Source organism: Accipiter gentilis, chromosome 22 (genome assembly GCF_929443795.1).
Source record: "Accipiter gentilis chromosome 22, bAccGen1.1, whole genome shotgun sequence".
Lineage (NCBI taxonomy): Eukaryota > Metazoa > Chordata > Aves > Accipitriformes > Accipitridae > Astur > Astur gentilis.
Window position 1 is genome coordinate 3036630 of NC_064901.1, and position 17908 is coordinate 3054537.

The window sequence follows — 17908 nt, forward strand, 5'->3', positions numbered from 1 at the left end:
TGACTTCATAGCAAATGCCTCATATATTTAATATCTTATACGAAGGTGTTATTTACTGAGTTCCTACGAGTTCCCCTGCCAAATTCCTTTGAAATACCGGTTCTTGATAGCATTAACACCTTTCCCCTAATGTTTCTCACATTCAGAACTCCAAGTTCCCAGTCCACTAACTAGTTCCCTTAGTCAAAGTTCCTGTTGAAAATCAAGAGCTTTAGCTGTCCCATGCTTAAGCTGAATCAATTAATAATCATTCAGCTGAAGATATCTTCATCTCTTCATGAAGACTCAATTAACCCTGTACCTGAGAATTTCAAGGTCTCTGAAGGTTTTGGAAATTTCAGGTTGCAAAGCTCAGTTAAAGACGAAAATGTACCTCTCCTCCTTACCCAGTAAAGGCAGTACCATGAAGCTCCACATATATCCAATACAGTAAATCAGCATATTATAACAAGAAGCTACTTGCTAAGCTAGGCTGGAATCCATTCTCATTTTCTCAATACAACCACTGCTTCAAAATGGGACAGGCTATAATTAGCAAGAGAGATTTGCAGATCCATAGCTCAGCCCAACAGTCACCCAAATTTCCAGAAGGATTGTCAGAAACCTAGAGATATGAGAGTTTACTCCTATTCTCAGTATCCTGAATCACTCAATCCTCACAAGCAGAACAGGGCAGGATAAAAAAGAGTAATTGCCACAGGAGTCTTTGGGGCAACCAGAATTTTTTTTAACAAGTAACTGCTTCAGTACGAAACACATCTCTTTTTCCTGGTATTCTCACAACAGGTAATAGTTGTTTGTGTGTTTTTATTACAAGTTGTGTCTGCTGCTCTGTAGTGGATGAAGGATAAAGAGGCCATAACAAGCCTCAACTAGAGGACTGATCACTTTGAAGTTTAAATAAAAAGCTGGTTCAGTGCTTGAGGTTCCACACTCAGTAGATCTGGAACCCCAACAATCCTGCTTCTGTACATCCAAAACAGTGAGTCATTCCCATTCAACCACAACAACACAGCTTGATAACAGTACATTGCATATTTTACCTCTAGCCCATCAACTTCCTCCATCTGAAGGTCATATGAAACATGCAAAAAAAATATAAGTCAAAGCCCTTAAACTAATCATGACCAATACTACACTATGGGCCCCTCAATAGCATCCATCTTTTCTCATAAAAAGAAAAAAAAGCAAAGGACTGAAACAGGCTTCTTGCTGCTGGGTACCATCACACCATGACAAAGAGTGAATGCAGTAGCAAGAAATAGGAGAGGGAAAATTCACCAAATTGCTACTACTCATCAGACTGTTCTCTGATAAGCAGTTTCAGAGGCTGCTGACACCTTTTAGAAATTATTATTTTTCACAAGCTAAGTGTGAATACATGCCAAGACAGACAAAAATCTATTTATGCAGATTTTTACCCCAGACTCACTGTAATACCTAAATAGGATGCCAGTTACTGTGTGCACTGCTGCATTTATAGGGGACTGGACCACATAAGCAATAAAAACATCAATGTAAAGCTGGACAATTGTTCATTTCACAACCATCTATACTTGTGGTCTGTTCTGACAAACAGAAGACAGACCTGACAGTCTTCATCAGATCCCTTTCAAACCAGAGAGTAACTACCACGAGAATAACATTTTATACAGTATTTCTCAGACATGTTTTTCTGTGCCACTGGGGACATTATTCCAGATCTATTGCACTGCAATGGAAAGTAACTAAACACAAGGACAATATCCATGCCTTTTGAAGCCCCCAAGTCTTAGCTCACTGAAAGTTCCAAGGATCTTTATCACTACAGACTTTCTTCCTCCCTAGGCACTGGCTGTTGGTCACCAAGTTGGACGAACTTCTGGTCTAATCCAGAACAGACAGTATTACTTCCTCCAGATTTCCTTATTCTACTGTCAAACTACATCAGCCAGACTTTTGTTCTTACTGGTGAAAGCCTTGTGCTTTAGGACTCACTCACTGCTCAACTGAATGGTGTGAAAAGTTTCATTTTCAGTCTCTCTCAGCATTTGCATAAGTTTGCCCAACTTAATTTTTATAATAGTCAATTCCTGAAGTGCAAATGAATTCTGAATTTTCTACCCACTTTTTGCTGCTCTCAACAGCCAGGCCTTTTCCCCAAATGTTATTCTTTAACAGCTATCTCAGTTATGGTATTTAGGCCAGTTAGCCTCGAAGGGCAGGCCTAATACCCAAAGTTTAATGCTGTAACAATACAGTAGAGACCCAGGCACTTCCGCTACAGTAACACGTTTTCTGATGTTCATACAAGGGTCTCTGACAAAAGATGCTTTACCAGAACCCATAAATACTCACATTCATGAAAGTACGTGAGAAGACATGGAATAAACTTGGTTTGCTTGGCTCCCAAATAAACATCTCTCTAGCTCCCCTCTCACATTCCTGCAGCTAGAAGGGAGATAACATCCACATCTCATAGGCCTTTTATTAGCATCTTCTGATTTGAGGCAAATTCAACTCAAAACTTTCTGTGGATGGTGGAGGGGGGAGGCGACAGGGGAAGATTTGTAGCTGCATGTTTAAGAAAGAAGCTAAATTCATCACAATGACAGGGGAGAGTGTTGGCAGAGATTTGAGCTATTTATTCTTTTAGGAAAATCCTATAAAGAATGACACGAGGAAGCCTCTATCTGCAGTCTTGTTCATCACACTGGTGAGGAGTCCGATAACAGATGTATGCAGTAGCGTGATTTAGTGCCGGGAGCTGGCCCCTGATGTGTATTAATACAGCGGCAAAGCGGAACGAGCCCCTCTTCATCACTCATCTCTATAAAAGAGGTGGAATCCGAGATGGCCCGATGTTCGGCAGAGCAAGCCCATTTGTTCTGCTGACTGATGGAGCCAGCTCAGGCTGTGTCCTTCACCTCCATGGGGCACTCAGGTTGGAAAAAAGGAGATCACTGAAGCAGGACCTGGTCAACAAGTGAGACGAGAGCAGTTGGACTCAGCTAAGGAGCTATTTAAAGGTGAAGAAATCCAGCACTCTGTGTGCCTGCAATGACAGGCATGGGCCTGTGTTCTGATTCACCTGTGTTTCACCTTTTGCAGAAGTAGTATAACACTACAAACATAAAAAGCCTCTGTAGTGAGAAAATGAGGCTGCCATGATTCCTCAGGTACAGGGGAACCCCAGTGTAAGTAGGGGTGAGTAGATGCATGGCAAGGGAGAAAAATCTATATCTATTTCACCAATGTCTAACAAGCATAAAAGTCTTCAGTTAATTCTACATTATTGCAGAGTAATCCTATGTATTTCTTAGGCATTAGTAATTCCACAGTCAGATCATCTTTGACAGATAATAGCAGATTTCAGAAGTTTCCAAGTTACATACCCAGGCTGTGCTCCTGCTGCAATTGGGAGACTGCTGTAGAAAGTCACCTAGGACACAGCTTCAGCTACGCAATCATAAAAGTTTTTCTGCAAGTCAGTATTGTAGCAAACCCTGCCCATAGTTGTTAACTTTGCTGGGGATATTTCTAAACAGGGTCTAAGGAAGCGATCTTTACCACTTCTGACCATTAAAGACCTTGCAGCACTTTTCTCTTGATGATCAGCACAAGCTTCTTGTCCAAATTCCAGTAACTACATTCTCCTTCCTTATTTTGTAATACATTCTCTAATTTTCTCTCCCTCATCCCTAAAAAAAAAAAATTCCAGTGCTGAGTTCCACTCCAGATACAGATTCAACTCTTCCAAAAGTGTTCACTATACAATGTGCCTCGTCATGTAAGTACAATTTCCATAAGATTTTGAAACATCTAAGCATAGAAATAGAAGCTCTCCCTATAGAAAGTGACCAGCAATGCAGTACAGAATACACTCTGAACCATAAATAAATGGCCAGGTAACAGGGGGCAGTGAGACACTAGGATTCATACCAAGGAAACCTAATATCCCAGAACTAAAATTCTGTGGCTTCAGATATATGGAGTTTACTAACCTTTTCACTACAGAAGTTTGAATATCCTAGCATGGAATACTCAAAAGCCAAGAAAGAATATCCTAAATAAATAGTCAATAACAGATGACATTTTCGCTGAGCAACAGCTTATTAAATTAATGTTCTTTTCTTTTTTAATACAGAACCTTTCAGAGAGTCTGTAATCCAGGTCTGTGGCCTGGAGAACTAGCACAACATTCTTTCCTACTTCATTATGCTACTGTCTATCCACCAGCCCAAGGAAGAAATCTGAACTTCATTCCTCCTATTCATCATCAGTTCCTTTGGCCTTCCCTACTGTTTTCACATCACCATTTTTCCTATCAACTTACCTACAGTCTTGTTACTGGATTACGACAATAGTTTTTTAATAAGCTAGTTGGAAGAACATGGGTTGCTTTATAGTAGGCAAAATACTTCAAGAGGGGGTAGGGTGAGAGGCCAGAAAGAAATCTCCTAAACCCCTATGTGTTCTGCAGATTAAAACTTTTTCAGATTCTGATGAGTAATCAATCACTTTCTAGAAATATGCCACATGAAAGTAAACCAGCATTTTAATCACTACATCCCCAGAGCAAGAAAAAAAAAAAGTTACTATTTTCATCCACAAGAGTAAGACAACTCCCAGGGAATAGGTGGTCTCACCCAGTTGATGATACAAAAATTGCCAGATTTCTGCTCCTGTGAGTGTCTAGAAACTCCCTGAAAAAGGGCACCAGAGCAACCAGCTAATGTCAGCCCAACACTGAAGGGACACACTGTGTATACTGATCACTTCCTTATTACCATGTACTGCATAATTTAGGAAGGGTGGAAATAACACCTTATGAAGCAACAGATTATTACCCACAGTGTAATAATGTACAGAACTATAATGTACAGTGAAGCACTGTAAATTATATTAACTTACCATAGCTGTGTCATCAAAGATTTGTTTAGAAGGCAGCTTTTGATGCTATCCAAAAACACATAATATTTTCTCTCACATACTTTTCATTAGTTTCAAATCAAGGTAATGCTATTTTTGACTATTGAGACTCTGGCACTTTGCTCAAGAGGGACATGACTAGAAATGCTGCAACATAGATATCCAGGTTACCTGATATTGGGCTGGACATGGAGGCTGCAGCTGGCTTTCGTTTCCTTTTGATGTCCCTTGAACATGGTGGTCCCAGGTGTACATTTGCTTGCCTATAGAGAAATTAAAACAAATTAAATTATGTTCCAGTATCACCTTCCTGTAAGAACCTGGCCAATCACCCTCTAACTCCCACCTTCCCATCAGCTTCTTAACTAGTAGGCAGGACAAAACAAAAGCTTCTCAGGGAAGTTTTGCTAGCATTCTTCATAAATATACCATTATGCTCCCATTTCTTTTAAGAGCTCACACACATAAACTGCTCAGAAGAATAGTAATTTCTTGGCCTTTAAAGGATATGGTTTTGTATTAACTTTAAAATAACTCTTTGCATAAGCAAAGATGTGATCAAGCACTGACATGACACATGTCCTACCATTACTTCTATACAAGCATAACAAATGTCTGCAAGATTGCTCTATAAAGATATTGCATGATATTTTCTCCCTTATTCAGAAATTATTTTGCAACTTATTTAGTACTCTAGAGTCATCTTAGAATGTACCTATATTCCAGATGTCCATGTATATTGTTTCCGCTACAGTAGTAAGTTCATAAAGTTAGGAATGCAAAACTGCCTCATGCATTTTCAAAATTATGATTTCCTTATCAAAGTGCTGTGATAACAGCTGAATCTGGCTTATGGTAATACAGTCTTGCTGCACCTGTAAACTGGCTGAAAGGCATAATCTGTCCTGGTCATATCATCTATTAAGTCTGAAGCCTACTGATGACCACTTCAGTTTAACCATTTGCCAATTAAGAAGAAACCTGCATTATTGGGACTGACTTGAACTGAGCAGTCCTCCAAGTTCCAGACATAGGAAGAAGAGAAGTTTACTTCAGAAAGACAGTCTTGGCAGCAGACCAGAGAACTTTCTCAAATACAATCCATAACGAATACAAATGCATAATTTAGCAATGACATTGGGTTCAATTCCCTGCTTTGTCTGAGATAACAGAGTTTCTTTGGCAAGTTCCTTGGTCACTCTCTGCATCAGATCTGATGTGCAAAATGCAGAACTACAGCACAAATAAAATCCATTAAAGATTGTAAGGTGCTTACATGGTGTGAAGATTGGAACCATATAAATTTTCATGATTAAGTGATGAAAAACTTCTGTCTTTAAAGCTTGTTATTTTGATTTTAAAAAAATCCTGAAAGTTTAACAACCACATTTATCAAGTACTGAAATCTTTTACAGATAACAAAAGGAAAAGTTCATGGCTTCATGTTTCCATGCCAAAATCTATTTAAAAAAGAAAAAAGCATATTTACAATATATACAATTTTAGACACTGAATTCATGCAAAACCAAAGTGTGCTGTTGTAGCTATACAGAACAGCGTAGGGAGCACAAAAAATCTCCTATACCAGCCAAGACTATAAATTGTTTGAATGCTGCTAGGTCTACCTACTTACCTGTAACAAATGCCCAACCACAAAATAAGGAAGAAATATCTACCATTCTGTCTTCTCAACTAAAATTCAAAAGTTCTACAGGAAGTCTACAAGATCTGTCATCTAAATCTGACATTAAGGAATAGTTTCAAAAATCTTTAAATTGTGCTAAGTTTCACTGACAGCCAATTTTTCAAATCTGGGAATGCATATTAATATAACCAGACAAAGAAGCCTCCTGAAAACATGAACTAAAGGCTTTTGAAAATACCAGTACACCTATAGACTCCATATTCAAATTTTGTGTTTGTACGCATAAGTGACTAACCTCTAAATGACTACCCGTATGCTAAAAACTGCTTTTGTACATGATTATGATAGTGGCTATATAGTATTTTAGCATAGTTCTACCATGTATTCAGAAACATCTTGGCACACATAGCCCAAGGAAAAGAGTTTCAATCAAGTGGAACTTCAGGTTTTTATTTTGTGTCAGTGACACGGTATTAGATTACTAACTAGATGACTATGCAATTACATATAATAATCCAACTCATTTTATCACATAGTAAGGTTCCCCTTTTAATTTTATGAACTTACACCAACGTTAACCAGCTGATCCTTGGTGGAGAATCACTACAGACTAGGAAAGAAGTATGCACTATCATTCCCAAGAGACTTTATGCAATTTTCCCCAGTTCACAAATGTTACAGTTGGATTTTGAATAAGAGCTCCTGGCTCTCAGCTCCATGATCAAACCACATCTACCCTTACCTCATGATTACACAGGGGGTAAAAAAAAATAAAAATGAAAACAGAATATGAGAATCCTAAAATACCTTCTTGTAGTGAAAGTAAAGGCAAATCATACTACAGCTGGAGACTAATAGCAGGAGGCTGCATCTAGCAGCCCTGCCTCTAACATACAAAGGCTCAGAGGTCATAAATTGTCTCTGTAACATGTATTTCATTCAGGTTTATCCCTTATTGATCACCCACGCTTCAGTTAGTAAATCAGGAACCTATTGATTACTCACGGCTTCAACCGACCTGGTGGTAAAAGTGTCAGTTTCAAGTGGCTGGTGCACTTTACGGGCACCATAAATCTGCATACAGGGAATCTCCAGGTGGTGGGTACCTTGGGAGAGACAGGAGCAGAAGAATGCACGCAGGGATGGTAGTCCTCATTAAGACATGGACAGAAAGGATGTCTGAGGTATAATTTATGAAATATGCATTTTTTGGTAGATACCACATTTTTCAATCTAAATTTCTAATCACTAAGCTTGCATACAGGTGCTGTATTGGTAAGAAAATAGAATTGGTGAATCACAGTTTAACAGCAGACTCCTAGAAACACCACCAGGAAAGTCAGGTCATGGGTATGCACAGCCCACAACATTGCAGTGGACGAGCTGAACTATAAATAGTGAAAATTTCACTGACAGGCTGCAACCATGAATGAGTTTTTCTGCCAAAGTTGATTTTTAACAACTCTTCTGAACAGTTTTTTAAACTGTGAAGTAGAATAGAACAGGGCTGAGAGGAAAACGTGACAGAAAATGCACATTCATGCATTGTCACAAGCCCCCCTGTGAAGAAGTCTGAGGCACAGAGCTTTGTGGGATGAAAGACCTGGGCCTAAACTGAGAAACTAGAATGGTACTTACTCTGTCCTTAATGGCTTTCAATCTCTTCTGCTAGGCTCCTATACTTCCTTCAATGTTGCACAAACAGTAATGAGAAAATAACTGCCTGGTTATTTTTGGACTATGGCTGGTTGATCACAAGAAAAAAACAAAGTTACAGTGCTCAGTCACAGTTGGATCTGCTAGGTGACCAGAGATTAATGTGAAAACCTAGTTTACAGTCTAGAGAGGACTGAAATTCTAACCCAGGAAGAGAAAAAGCAGAACACACCTGGAGAGACAAAGCAGGATGCAAAGTGCAGCTACACTGATGGCCGTAATACATCCAACTCACACTGCAGCCTCTCACTGCCAGGAGTTAGTGAATGAAAAATTACATATCTATAGAAAAAATGGGTTTATATGAAAAAAAGTCTACAGTATCTTTCTGACAGTGATGTTTGGGGTTGGTTTTTTTTTTTAATCACAAGCTAAAGGAATTATCCAGCAAATATGGATTTACCTTTTGTTCTTAACGTAGTACTTAAGGTAGTTGAGTCTGCATGCAGGTCACACTGGAGAAAAAGCGGGCTTTGCTATGCAGAAAGCTGAAATTCATTGCCATCTCTAACGTGTCAGAAGTAATGCTTCCTTTCTTTTCTCTTCCACGTATTTATTCTATGACTTTATTTATATATTTTTTTTTAAATTAACTGTAATTGCATACACTGGAGTCCTACCTCACTCCTACAGTTCAAGGTGACCATGTGCTGGGCCATATGGTCACAGGAGCTTGCCACTATTTTACATCTACCACAGGGTTTCAAAAGAAAATTAGGATTGGCAGTACAACCTGTGGGAGACAATACAGAGCACAAGCAGACACCAGTCCACAAAGAACCTTACTGAACAGCATCAGGCCCCTGAAACCTTCACTATCTGTGAAGAAAAGTCTAGACTGTAAAGTGATATCCACTTTCTCAAAACCCAGAGTAAAAAGCACCTCAAACTCACAATGGATGTCTCTGAGAAGACCCTACAGAGCTAACTGTGAGTGTCTATGGCCTTCTTGGAGGCAGGAGGCACATCCCATACTTGGGGGTATATGCCTCTCACTGTAATCTCACATCATCCAGCTTCTCTGCCGACAATCTTTATTCTAACTCCACCCTTACAGGAAGCAAAGCACTTGGATTATGTAGTGAAAGTGAGAGGCAGCCATTAATCTACTGTCATACAAACAAGGCATGCTATTATCCTCATGTTAAAGTAAATGTTCAACAGAGATAGCCTTCTAACAAGGATACTGCTACTGAAACTCCACGCAACCCAGATGTTGCTGTTGTGATGCTATATTCCCAGCAAACATAGGCCAAATAAAAGTCTCTTTCTCTAAGCCCTGAGGTGTTACCTGAGGCTGTTGATGGCGGCTTCACAAAATTAATAGTAAAAGCAGAGTTCTTCCTCCTCTTTGACTATAGAGCCAGCTGGGCACCAAAGTCTGATCTGCACATAACACGTGTAAATCAATACAAGTTGCTCATCCAGTCTGCACGCAAAGCTCCCCTGCATGCAAGTGGTTCTTGCTATCACATCACACTGTAGATATTTTCTGTGCATAGCAGAGTCTCCTCTGCCCTGCACAGCCTCATGGGAGAGCTTCTAGAGCACATTTTCAGATTCCAAAATCACTAACAGGTCAGCTCATCTCCCAAATCATCCGAAATCCCACAGGTCTTCATCCAGCAGCAGTCTGTTCCCCAAGTAAGCATTCTAATGCTGTAGCAATTCCATTCCTAAAAGTCTGTGTGGCAAATGCAAGTGAACACATTTTCTTGTAGTTTTCCATGTAAGCATTCTAAGCAGAGACGATGCAATCCCATATACTGCATTCTCTATTTTCATACTGAATCACATGATATCTGTGCCAGAAAGAGTCCTAATATTTGCCAGACCTGCTGAGTATACGGATTTGATAAAAGCAAAATGCTTTATAGGCAAAGAAAGCAATAGTAAGTAAACAAAATTCTGAAGCCAAGGGGAATTTATTTTTCACTCCAGAGAATTAGGATTCACCAAAATGGGAGCATTAGGCCCCAGACAACTGCATGTGACACTAGGTTGATAGCTGCGTTCATTGCATGCCTGTCAGAAGAATTCAGTTATATCCCCAACTGGAATATTAGCCAGACTTTAGCAAAGGAAGACATGAAAGTGCTCCAGCTAAATGGAAAAAGATTTTTAAAAAAGAACAGGGAGAAAGATGCCTAAAGCAGTTGACAACAGACATTTTTACATAAAGACAATTCCAGGAAGATGAAGCTGTGTGGATAGGTTGCATGGAATGAACTGGATACTGTCCTGGTCAAGTGAGAAAGCATGAAATTGTGAACATCCGTTCACTCCTTCAGCTGCCTCAGGAAAGGCTTGACATTGTGGACAATCCCTGTACTTCCACATGCTTGGGTAAGAGGCAGAAATGTCAGGATGTCTGCACAGATACAGAAGAGAAAGAACAAGATTTACTTTGATGAGCATATTTCTAGAGCTAGGACTAGAATTAGAAACATTCAAGCCTTTTCACTCTAACAGCACCATCAAATCCAGGGTTCAGAGCAACTGGCAGTTTCAAGGAGATGATCACTCACCCCTTTAGAACTTTATCCCGTGTTCCAGGCAAGATGAGACACTTGCTTCTAAACCCAATTAAACTCTAGGTTTACAGTTAATATTAACAGAGAGTACATGCAAAACGATTTTCTTCAATTCATCTGTACTGTTCAAAGGTCCCTCTAACATTATTCTTCAAATCTTCACCATCATCATCTACTTGCCATCTGAGGTCCACTTTTCCTATGACCTCCAGTGAGAACATTTAATTGAGTTTTTCACCCATAACCCTATTTTCAAGGCTAGGCAAACAATAAATGGCATTAGGGACAATTTATCTTCTACCTTCCTCTCTTATTCTGCCTGCTATTCAAACTCAAATTGAAGAGAACATTGGCTCTAGGTTCTTCTTACACTGCCTCAAGGGAATAACATTTCACCAACCAACAACCTATGACGTCTTCCCACTGATAGACCCACTGAATAACCAAAAATCTAAAAGATATTCCACTTAAGCCTGTACAGAATCCTCTTAAATAGAAGGAGTTCAAGAAGAAAATTCTGTTCAGACCACTCCTTCCTCCCAGCAAGGCAAATGGGCAGAGGAGAAAGCAGGGAAAGATCACTTGGGCTGTCCACGCAAGTCTCTACTTGCTTGCTTTTAACAGCCTGCATCGTGAAGCCGAAACCTTAACAGACAAGACATGATTAGCAAACGCTTTGTGCTCTTAAAGGAGAGTAATTATAGGCATGTGAAAAAAGGAAGAGATCCCTGAGGTACTCTTCCTTGCATGCCTCCCGAGAGGCAGCAGGGCCATTAAAAATTCCATGATGAAGAGGAAAAACAGCCTGGGAACAGCCAGGAGGCAATACAGCAAATTAATACACCAGCCGTCCCTTGGGAGGACTGCAAGAAAGCAGGAAACTCTCTTCACTTCACAAAATAAAATTATACCACTAATGATAACAGTCACCACACACACAAAACTGCTTCTAATGATGGGTGTGAAATTCCCAGTGCTGTGCACACACTTTGAATGAAATCTCTTCTCATCACAGACATAAAGCAAGAAAGGTAATCTTGGTAGCGTACAATTTATACAGCCTTTCAAATAACACTTCCCAAGGAACCCTCCACATAGAACCTCCTCCTTGACACTGAAAAGCCTTTCCTGAACACCCCTAATTGTGCTCAGTATTCTGGCCTTCAGCTCTTCTTAAACGAAACACTGGGTTACCAGTATTCCAGATGAACTGCACCAAAATCCACCATTGAGACAAAGAAAACATTTCCATGGGAGAGAAAAGACTCTGCCTGGTAACTATACTCCATCGGACACATTCGTGATAGCAGAAACTAAGCAGAGAGAGGTAATTTTGCATGGCATGGTGGGCATCAGGTTGAAGAAACTGGATGTCCACAACATCAAGACAATTTCTTCTCTAACACATTTCATATCATTCTCAGGGGATTAGCTTCCCCCCCCCCCCCTCCAGCATTCTGACAAATTTCCAAGCAGAGTTTCTCCAGGATGAGATGGAAGCTGTTAGGAGCTTACTAAAGCACAAACTACTGGAACTGACTCCATCCACAGCAAAAGAGGAAGATGATAACTGGCTCAACAGCTGAACAGCATTTACAGTGATCACCTGAACCTCCTGTAAGAAAATGGACTACTAATAGGCTTGGCTCTTGAAGCACCTAAAAGAACAACTATTGTGAAGAAAACACGTCTATGAAGGAACAATTTCCTTCTGAGCCCCTGGCAGCAACTTTACATAAAGCAAGCACCTTGCACCAGAGAGTTCAATCCTTGCCACATATATGGGGCCACATAACACATTCATTCTTTCCATATTTCTTTCTCCTATAAAGATTCTTGAGCACATTTCACACTAAAATAGGAAGTACTTGCTCAAACTACAGGCACTTTAGAACACAGCTGCCTCTGGGATGGGACAACTCTGCCAACATTCAGTAACAATTCATCAGACATTATATTTGTCAGGACACCGGTCACCTGTTCATTAAAGGAAGGTACCAAGCATATATTCATTGGTTAACTAGACTACTTATTCAGCAAAACCAAGCAAACATGATCCCTCCAGGTTTTGAAATCTCTTGTCATAATCAGTAGCTTTGGAAAGGGCCTTCATTGATCATCATAAAAGTAGAGACTTTGCCTTGTTTGAATTTGTGAGCAGGATTTGTCTACCTCTCCTTTCTAAAAGACAAACTTCTGTAGACCAGTAAGTAAAACACAAGGCACAAGAAAGGTTATCCTAGCTGTAAATGAAGAGACCAATCGATCTTCTTGCTTCACGGCCCCAAAACATCCCTACAGTGGGGCAAAAGCACAGAAAGGAACCAATTTGCTGACGCACAATCTTCTGAATTCTTTTTATTCTCATCCAGTTGAATGTGTAAGAGCTTATTTCTCCCTCCCTCCCCCTTTCCAGCTTTAATATGCTGGCTACAGCAGCATGAGGTCATGGTGCGACATCACAAAATTCCCTGCAGAAGCCAGTGGGAGGAGAGGCTTTCCTGGGTGGGTGCCAAGCTTTCGTTCAGACACATAAAACCTCAGTACATTTTTCATGCTCTATTTGCTAATTAACAAGGGAAAGAAAGCCATGAAGCTGAAAGTCCAGACGTTTCCTTCAGATTTGGTCCTTCATACAAGCACATACGCAGAATTGTGTCCCAAGCAAGGCTTTGTCTCCGTGCACAAGGAAATTGCTCAAGGGCACCTTACCTTTAGACAGTCACCTGCAGCACAAGAACAGGAGTCACCTCCAAGGCCAACACTTGAATTTAATTTAGGATTAGTCAGCAGAAGGTGCCTGAATAGCATATTAACCCCAACTATGCAGACTCAAATATACCTCAATGTTTGGCCAGACCAAATCTAAATTTTAGCTACAGCAACAGAGAGAGATATCAAGTTATTAGAGGCCTCAGGTAAGTTCTGAATCCGCCCAAAGGGTCTATTTTAAGCACCCAGGATACCAAAATGCCTCAGCATGTCACCCACATGAGCTTATCAGCACCTTCCCTCTCATCTTGTTCCAATTTTAATAGTGGGCAACAATACTATGCCCATTTGTACCTATATAACAGACTTGCAGCAACTCACTACACAATCCAGAACAGATCATGTTTATTTCTAAAAGCATAGTATGTTCTGCCTGTCTGTCATACACTGTTTCATATACTCTAAGCACTTAGTGTATTTAGACTCTCAAATAATCTGTATCAGTATGTTTTATGCTAGATTTGAACACAGGCCTCCTAGGACTTCCAGGTCCATGATTATTGTTCAGACCACATAGTACTACTGAAGATAACCATGGGAGGGAAGTGAGACAACCCCAAGAGAGCAGAGCAAGGGAGTTACCTGGCAGTGCAGTGTGCTGGTGAGCATCTTCGGTGGGAAGCATCAGCAAGCACATCCAGAGAGTACAGAGGAGATAATGGATTGAACTGGAAAGTCAAGAGATTTTATTTAAGCAGAGTGTTAAAAGAAATAGTTTCCAGATACAACTGCTCAGATCTATTCCTTATAGTTGTTCACACACTATAAGGAGACCTTTCCAACACATCAAGGGGTGAGACTAGGTGAGAACTGACTCTTAACTTCAGACAAAAGGCTAGCATGGGGTGCAACAGCAAATCTTATAACCATCTTCTCACAACAGACAGCCTTATAAGCATGCTCCCCTTTTCAACTTGCATTATTAAAAATGCTGGTTGAGTAAGAGCATGCTCAAAGTGGTCTACTGCTGCATGCCATGAGAAAAAAGCCTGCCTCCCTTTCAGGAAGCCTCTTGTCTACCTTCACGTTGTAGAGAGAAAAGTCACTGTTATGAATGGTGCAAGCACAAAACTTCCCACAGAGCAGTTCCAATATTCCCTATGGTTGTATGTATCACTGAAACAGACTTCTAGAAGACTCATCCCCACCAGCTTCAGTTCACAATGAGCTCCCAACTCATTCCACAGCAAGTGAGCCACCTCATAAGCTTGCCTTGCAAACTGCTTAAAACAAATTTCTGAAACACTGCATGGTCAGTCTAATCTCAGATCCTTTGTTAGATATACACTAGACAAATCCTGAAGACATCAACCTGTGCAAGACAGCTTGTTGTAGAAGATACAACTCTTAAGATTTTTTTAAAGGTCAGGACAGAAATGGAATAATCTAGTCAATCAATGCATGGAGCAAACTTTGCTCAATATGCAAATAGAAAGTTTAGACTGGTAGCTTCTCTGGGGTACCTGCATTACACTTCCGTTCAGCATCTCCTCTTTACTTATAATTCACACCACAAGCAGGAAATTCAATTCCATCTGCTTTGCAAAGTGTTACACCAATCTCCAGAATACTTTTCTTGTATTACTAGTATTAATGATGCATTTTTAAATATGGACAAATGAATAATCCACAGCTGTAGCAGGACTCATCATAAAAGCTATCTGCAACTCTAGAACACAGTACCAGGCCTTTGCCTTCAACCTTTCTGAGAAAGAAGAGGCATGATGCACCACAAAGCTGGGGAGCTCCTCCTTAAGCTGGACTGTTAGTTTACTGTCAGTGAAGTAACACTGCAGCTGCACAGTAGGGGAGACTCACCAGAAACCCTCTGTAGCTGATTCAAGTTCATTTAAGAAAAACAAAAGTAATTTATTTTGGTCAAGCTTACAAAGTTATCATTCTTATCGTTAGCAGTATAAAAGCGGTATGTGAAATGTTGTCATTAGCAGAAAATACAAAATTGCACAAAGGCTTGAAAATTATTTCTTGCCATACATGTATTTTTAGTCACCTAAAGGGCAAACCAGATTTCAATCCTACTGCTCACCAACCAAAAACCAGCTTACAAAGGAGCAGAAGTGAGTGTGCATGGCTAGGAACACTGTTACAACAGGACTGCTCAAACGGAAGATCCTTTTTGCTTTCTGCTATTAAGAATCTAAGCTCTTATATTTTAAGTAAAAAAGCCTCCTAGCACTGCAGCTATGAAAGACTTTTATATTCTCCAATAAGTGTATACAGAAGAGTTTCAGTTACAAGAATGCCTATTTCTCTTGCTTATCATCTCTTACATTTTCCTGTTACGGCTGCTATTTAACTACAATCAGCTCACCAGATTTTTTTCCCTTCTCTGTTGATGAGACTATCAGGTAGAAGCCTGAGCCAAACAAGGCAAAACAAAGCATTTAAAAAAGAAAAATGTTCTAGTTCTTGTGGAATTTTGAGGGGCCAAAGCTCCTCCTGCCAAGATGCATTTTACCTCCCACTCACTGCCAGAGAGGAAGGCCTACACCAACCTGAAACAGGGAGATAAACAAAAGGAGTTCCTGAGCTATTCAGTTTAAATAGACAATATAACGCCCGAGACACAGGTTGTGTTCAAAGCCGAAAAGACATCAGTTAACAAAATGAGAAGGGACAGGGCTGCCTTACCTCATGTGCACAAGCCACAGTGTGTGGGAAATCAGAAGCCAGCACTTTGTTCTTTCTAGAGAGAAGGAAACCAAGAAAATAAAAAAAAAATAGAGCAGAGTCAGCTTACCTGGTTGCGATCTCTTTTCCCCATGGATGGTAACCAAAAACTGGAAGGAGGCAGAGCCGGAAGGACAGATGGGAGCAATGACAAGGAAGGAATGAACACAGGGGCAAAAAAAGGAGGGTTGGGGATAAGGAGAGAAGGGGAAGAGAAGAACAAATGGAAGGAGAAGGAGAAAGATTAAACATCAGCAGGACTCATTAAAACAATGAATTTCAGATCCAAGGAAGAAAACTGGATACCAACAACTAGTGAAGGCTGGACCCACTGCACTGCAGTCAAGAGGTGCCATCCTTACCTATATATTGCCCAACTAGAATAGCATTAGAGGCATGCCAAAGGATAGGCACCATGACTATTTCTGGTGCTGTCTACAATTTAAATACACTAATTGGGGAAGGAGACAGAACACCAAAGAAAGAGAAAGCAATTTCGCGGCTGCCTTGTCAGCATCATTTCTGCAGTCTGGGTACACATCTGTAGCATGACTCCACAGAGAAGCTTTTTAAAAAAAAAAAAAATCATATATAGCTCGGTCTTTTCATACTGTGCGAAGATCTGCAGTTATTTCAATGGCACATTATAAAGGAAAGAAAAAGCTGACTGTAACCAAAAGGGCATTTGAGCAGTGTCCACTCACTGGGGCAGCCTTACAGACAAAAGGGAAGTCAGCAATTGCAAATAAAAAAAAAGAAAAGCCATCAGTAGAGGATTGTCTCCCATTTCACAGGTCACTACATGCTTAAGTTACCACCCAGTTCTTCATCCCTTCAGTCCCAGGAGGGAAGAGGACCCTGTAGTTCTTCCTCCCCTCCCACAGTTCTACGCAACAGTTGTTAAGGGCCTTACTCTTTCTGGCGTGGATCATTAACAACATGACCTAGCCTCTCGGTGCCCAGAGCGCTCATGGAGGTCTCCTGAAACACAAAGACAGGTAAAAGGCTGCAGACTCTCACACAGAGAGCAGATATAATAGTTTGCTGCTGCCTATAAGAACAGACCTTAATCCCCTGGGCTGCATCCCTTCTTTCCCAGCTCACTCTCAACTAAACATATTCACCCTCTCCTTTTAGAACCTCACCTGACCTGATTTAACTAATTAGAATGGCAGAAAATCATCCAGTTTTATTTGCGGGGCTTGGTTTTTATTATTTTAGTGATATTTGCTTGCACAGGGGCACACCAAGGAGTGGACCAGTACAAAATACGCAGCACAAGGGTGCAGTTAAGAACAGGGGAAATGGCTGAGAAGTGCTTATTTCCAGGTTGCTGGGTTCAGCTGGGCCGGACACAGGCCGAGAGACAGGACATCATGTTGTCCCACTAACAATGGGGATTCATGAAGCACAGGTGAATGGAACAAGGAGTACGCATGAAGCTTTTGCCTTTTCTGAAAGCAACAATCCAGCAGCAGGACCTCTGGCAGCTAAAGAAAAGGTAGAACCTAGGAGAAAGGACCTGCTCTGGGAGCACATTTCTCCCTGCAAGACACTGCCCTGTATACATGCTTGATGCTGACATACATGTATACACACAGCCTGAAGCACCAGCTGTTCATATCTGCATAGCAACTAC

At 40.6% G+C, this 17908-nt stretch overlaps 1 protein-coding gene across 4 annotated transcripts in view; it reads right to left on the minus strand.

Annotated features, from left to right (window-relative positions):
• Positions 1-17908, minus strand: part of GPATCH2L (G-patch domain containing 2 like) — a 43149-nt gene that overhangs the window by 11893 nt on the left and 13348 nt on the right. For 3 of the 4 annotated variants that reach the window (XM_049825137.1, XM_049825135.1, XM_049825136.1), the window contains 4 exons: positions 17183-17250; positions 16231-16285; positions 14161-14246; positions 5083-5174 (listed from right to left, as the gene is read on the minus strand). In XM_049825137.1, the coding sequence (XP_049681094.1) occupies positions 5083-5174; positions 14161-14246; positions 16231-16285; positions 17183-17250 (301 nt within the window). Of the gene's footprint in view, positions 1-5082; positions 5175-14160; positions 14247-16230; positions 16286-16339; positions 16380-17182; positions 17251-17908 lie in introns of all 4 variants that reach the window. The other variant, XM_049825139.1, reaches the window with a different exon arrangement.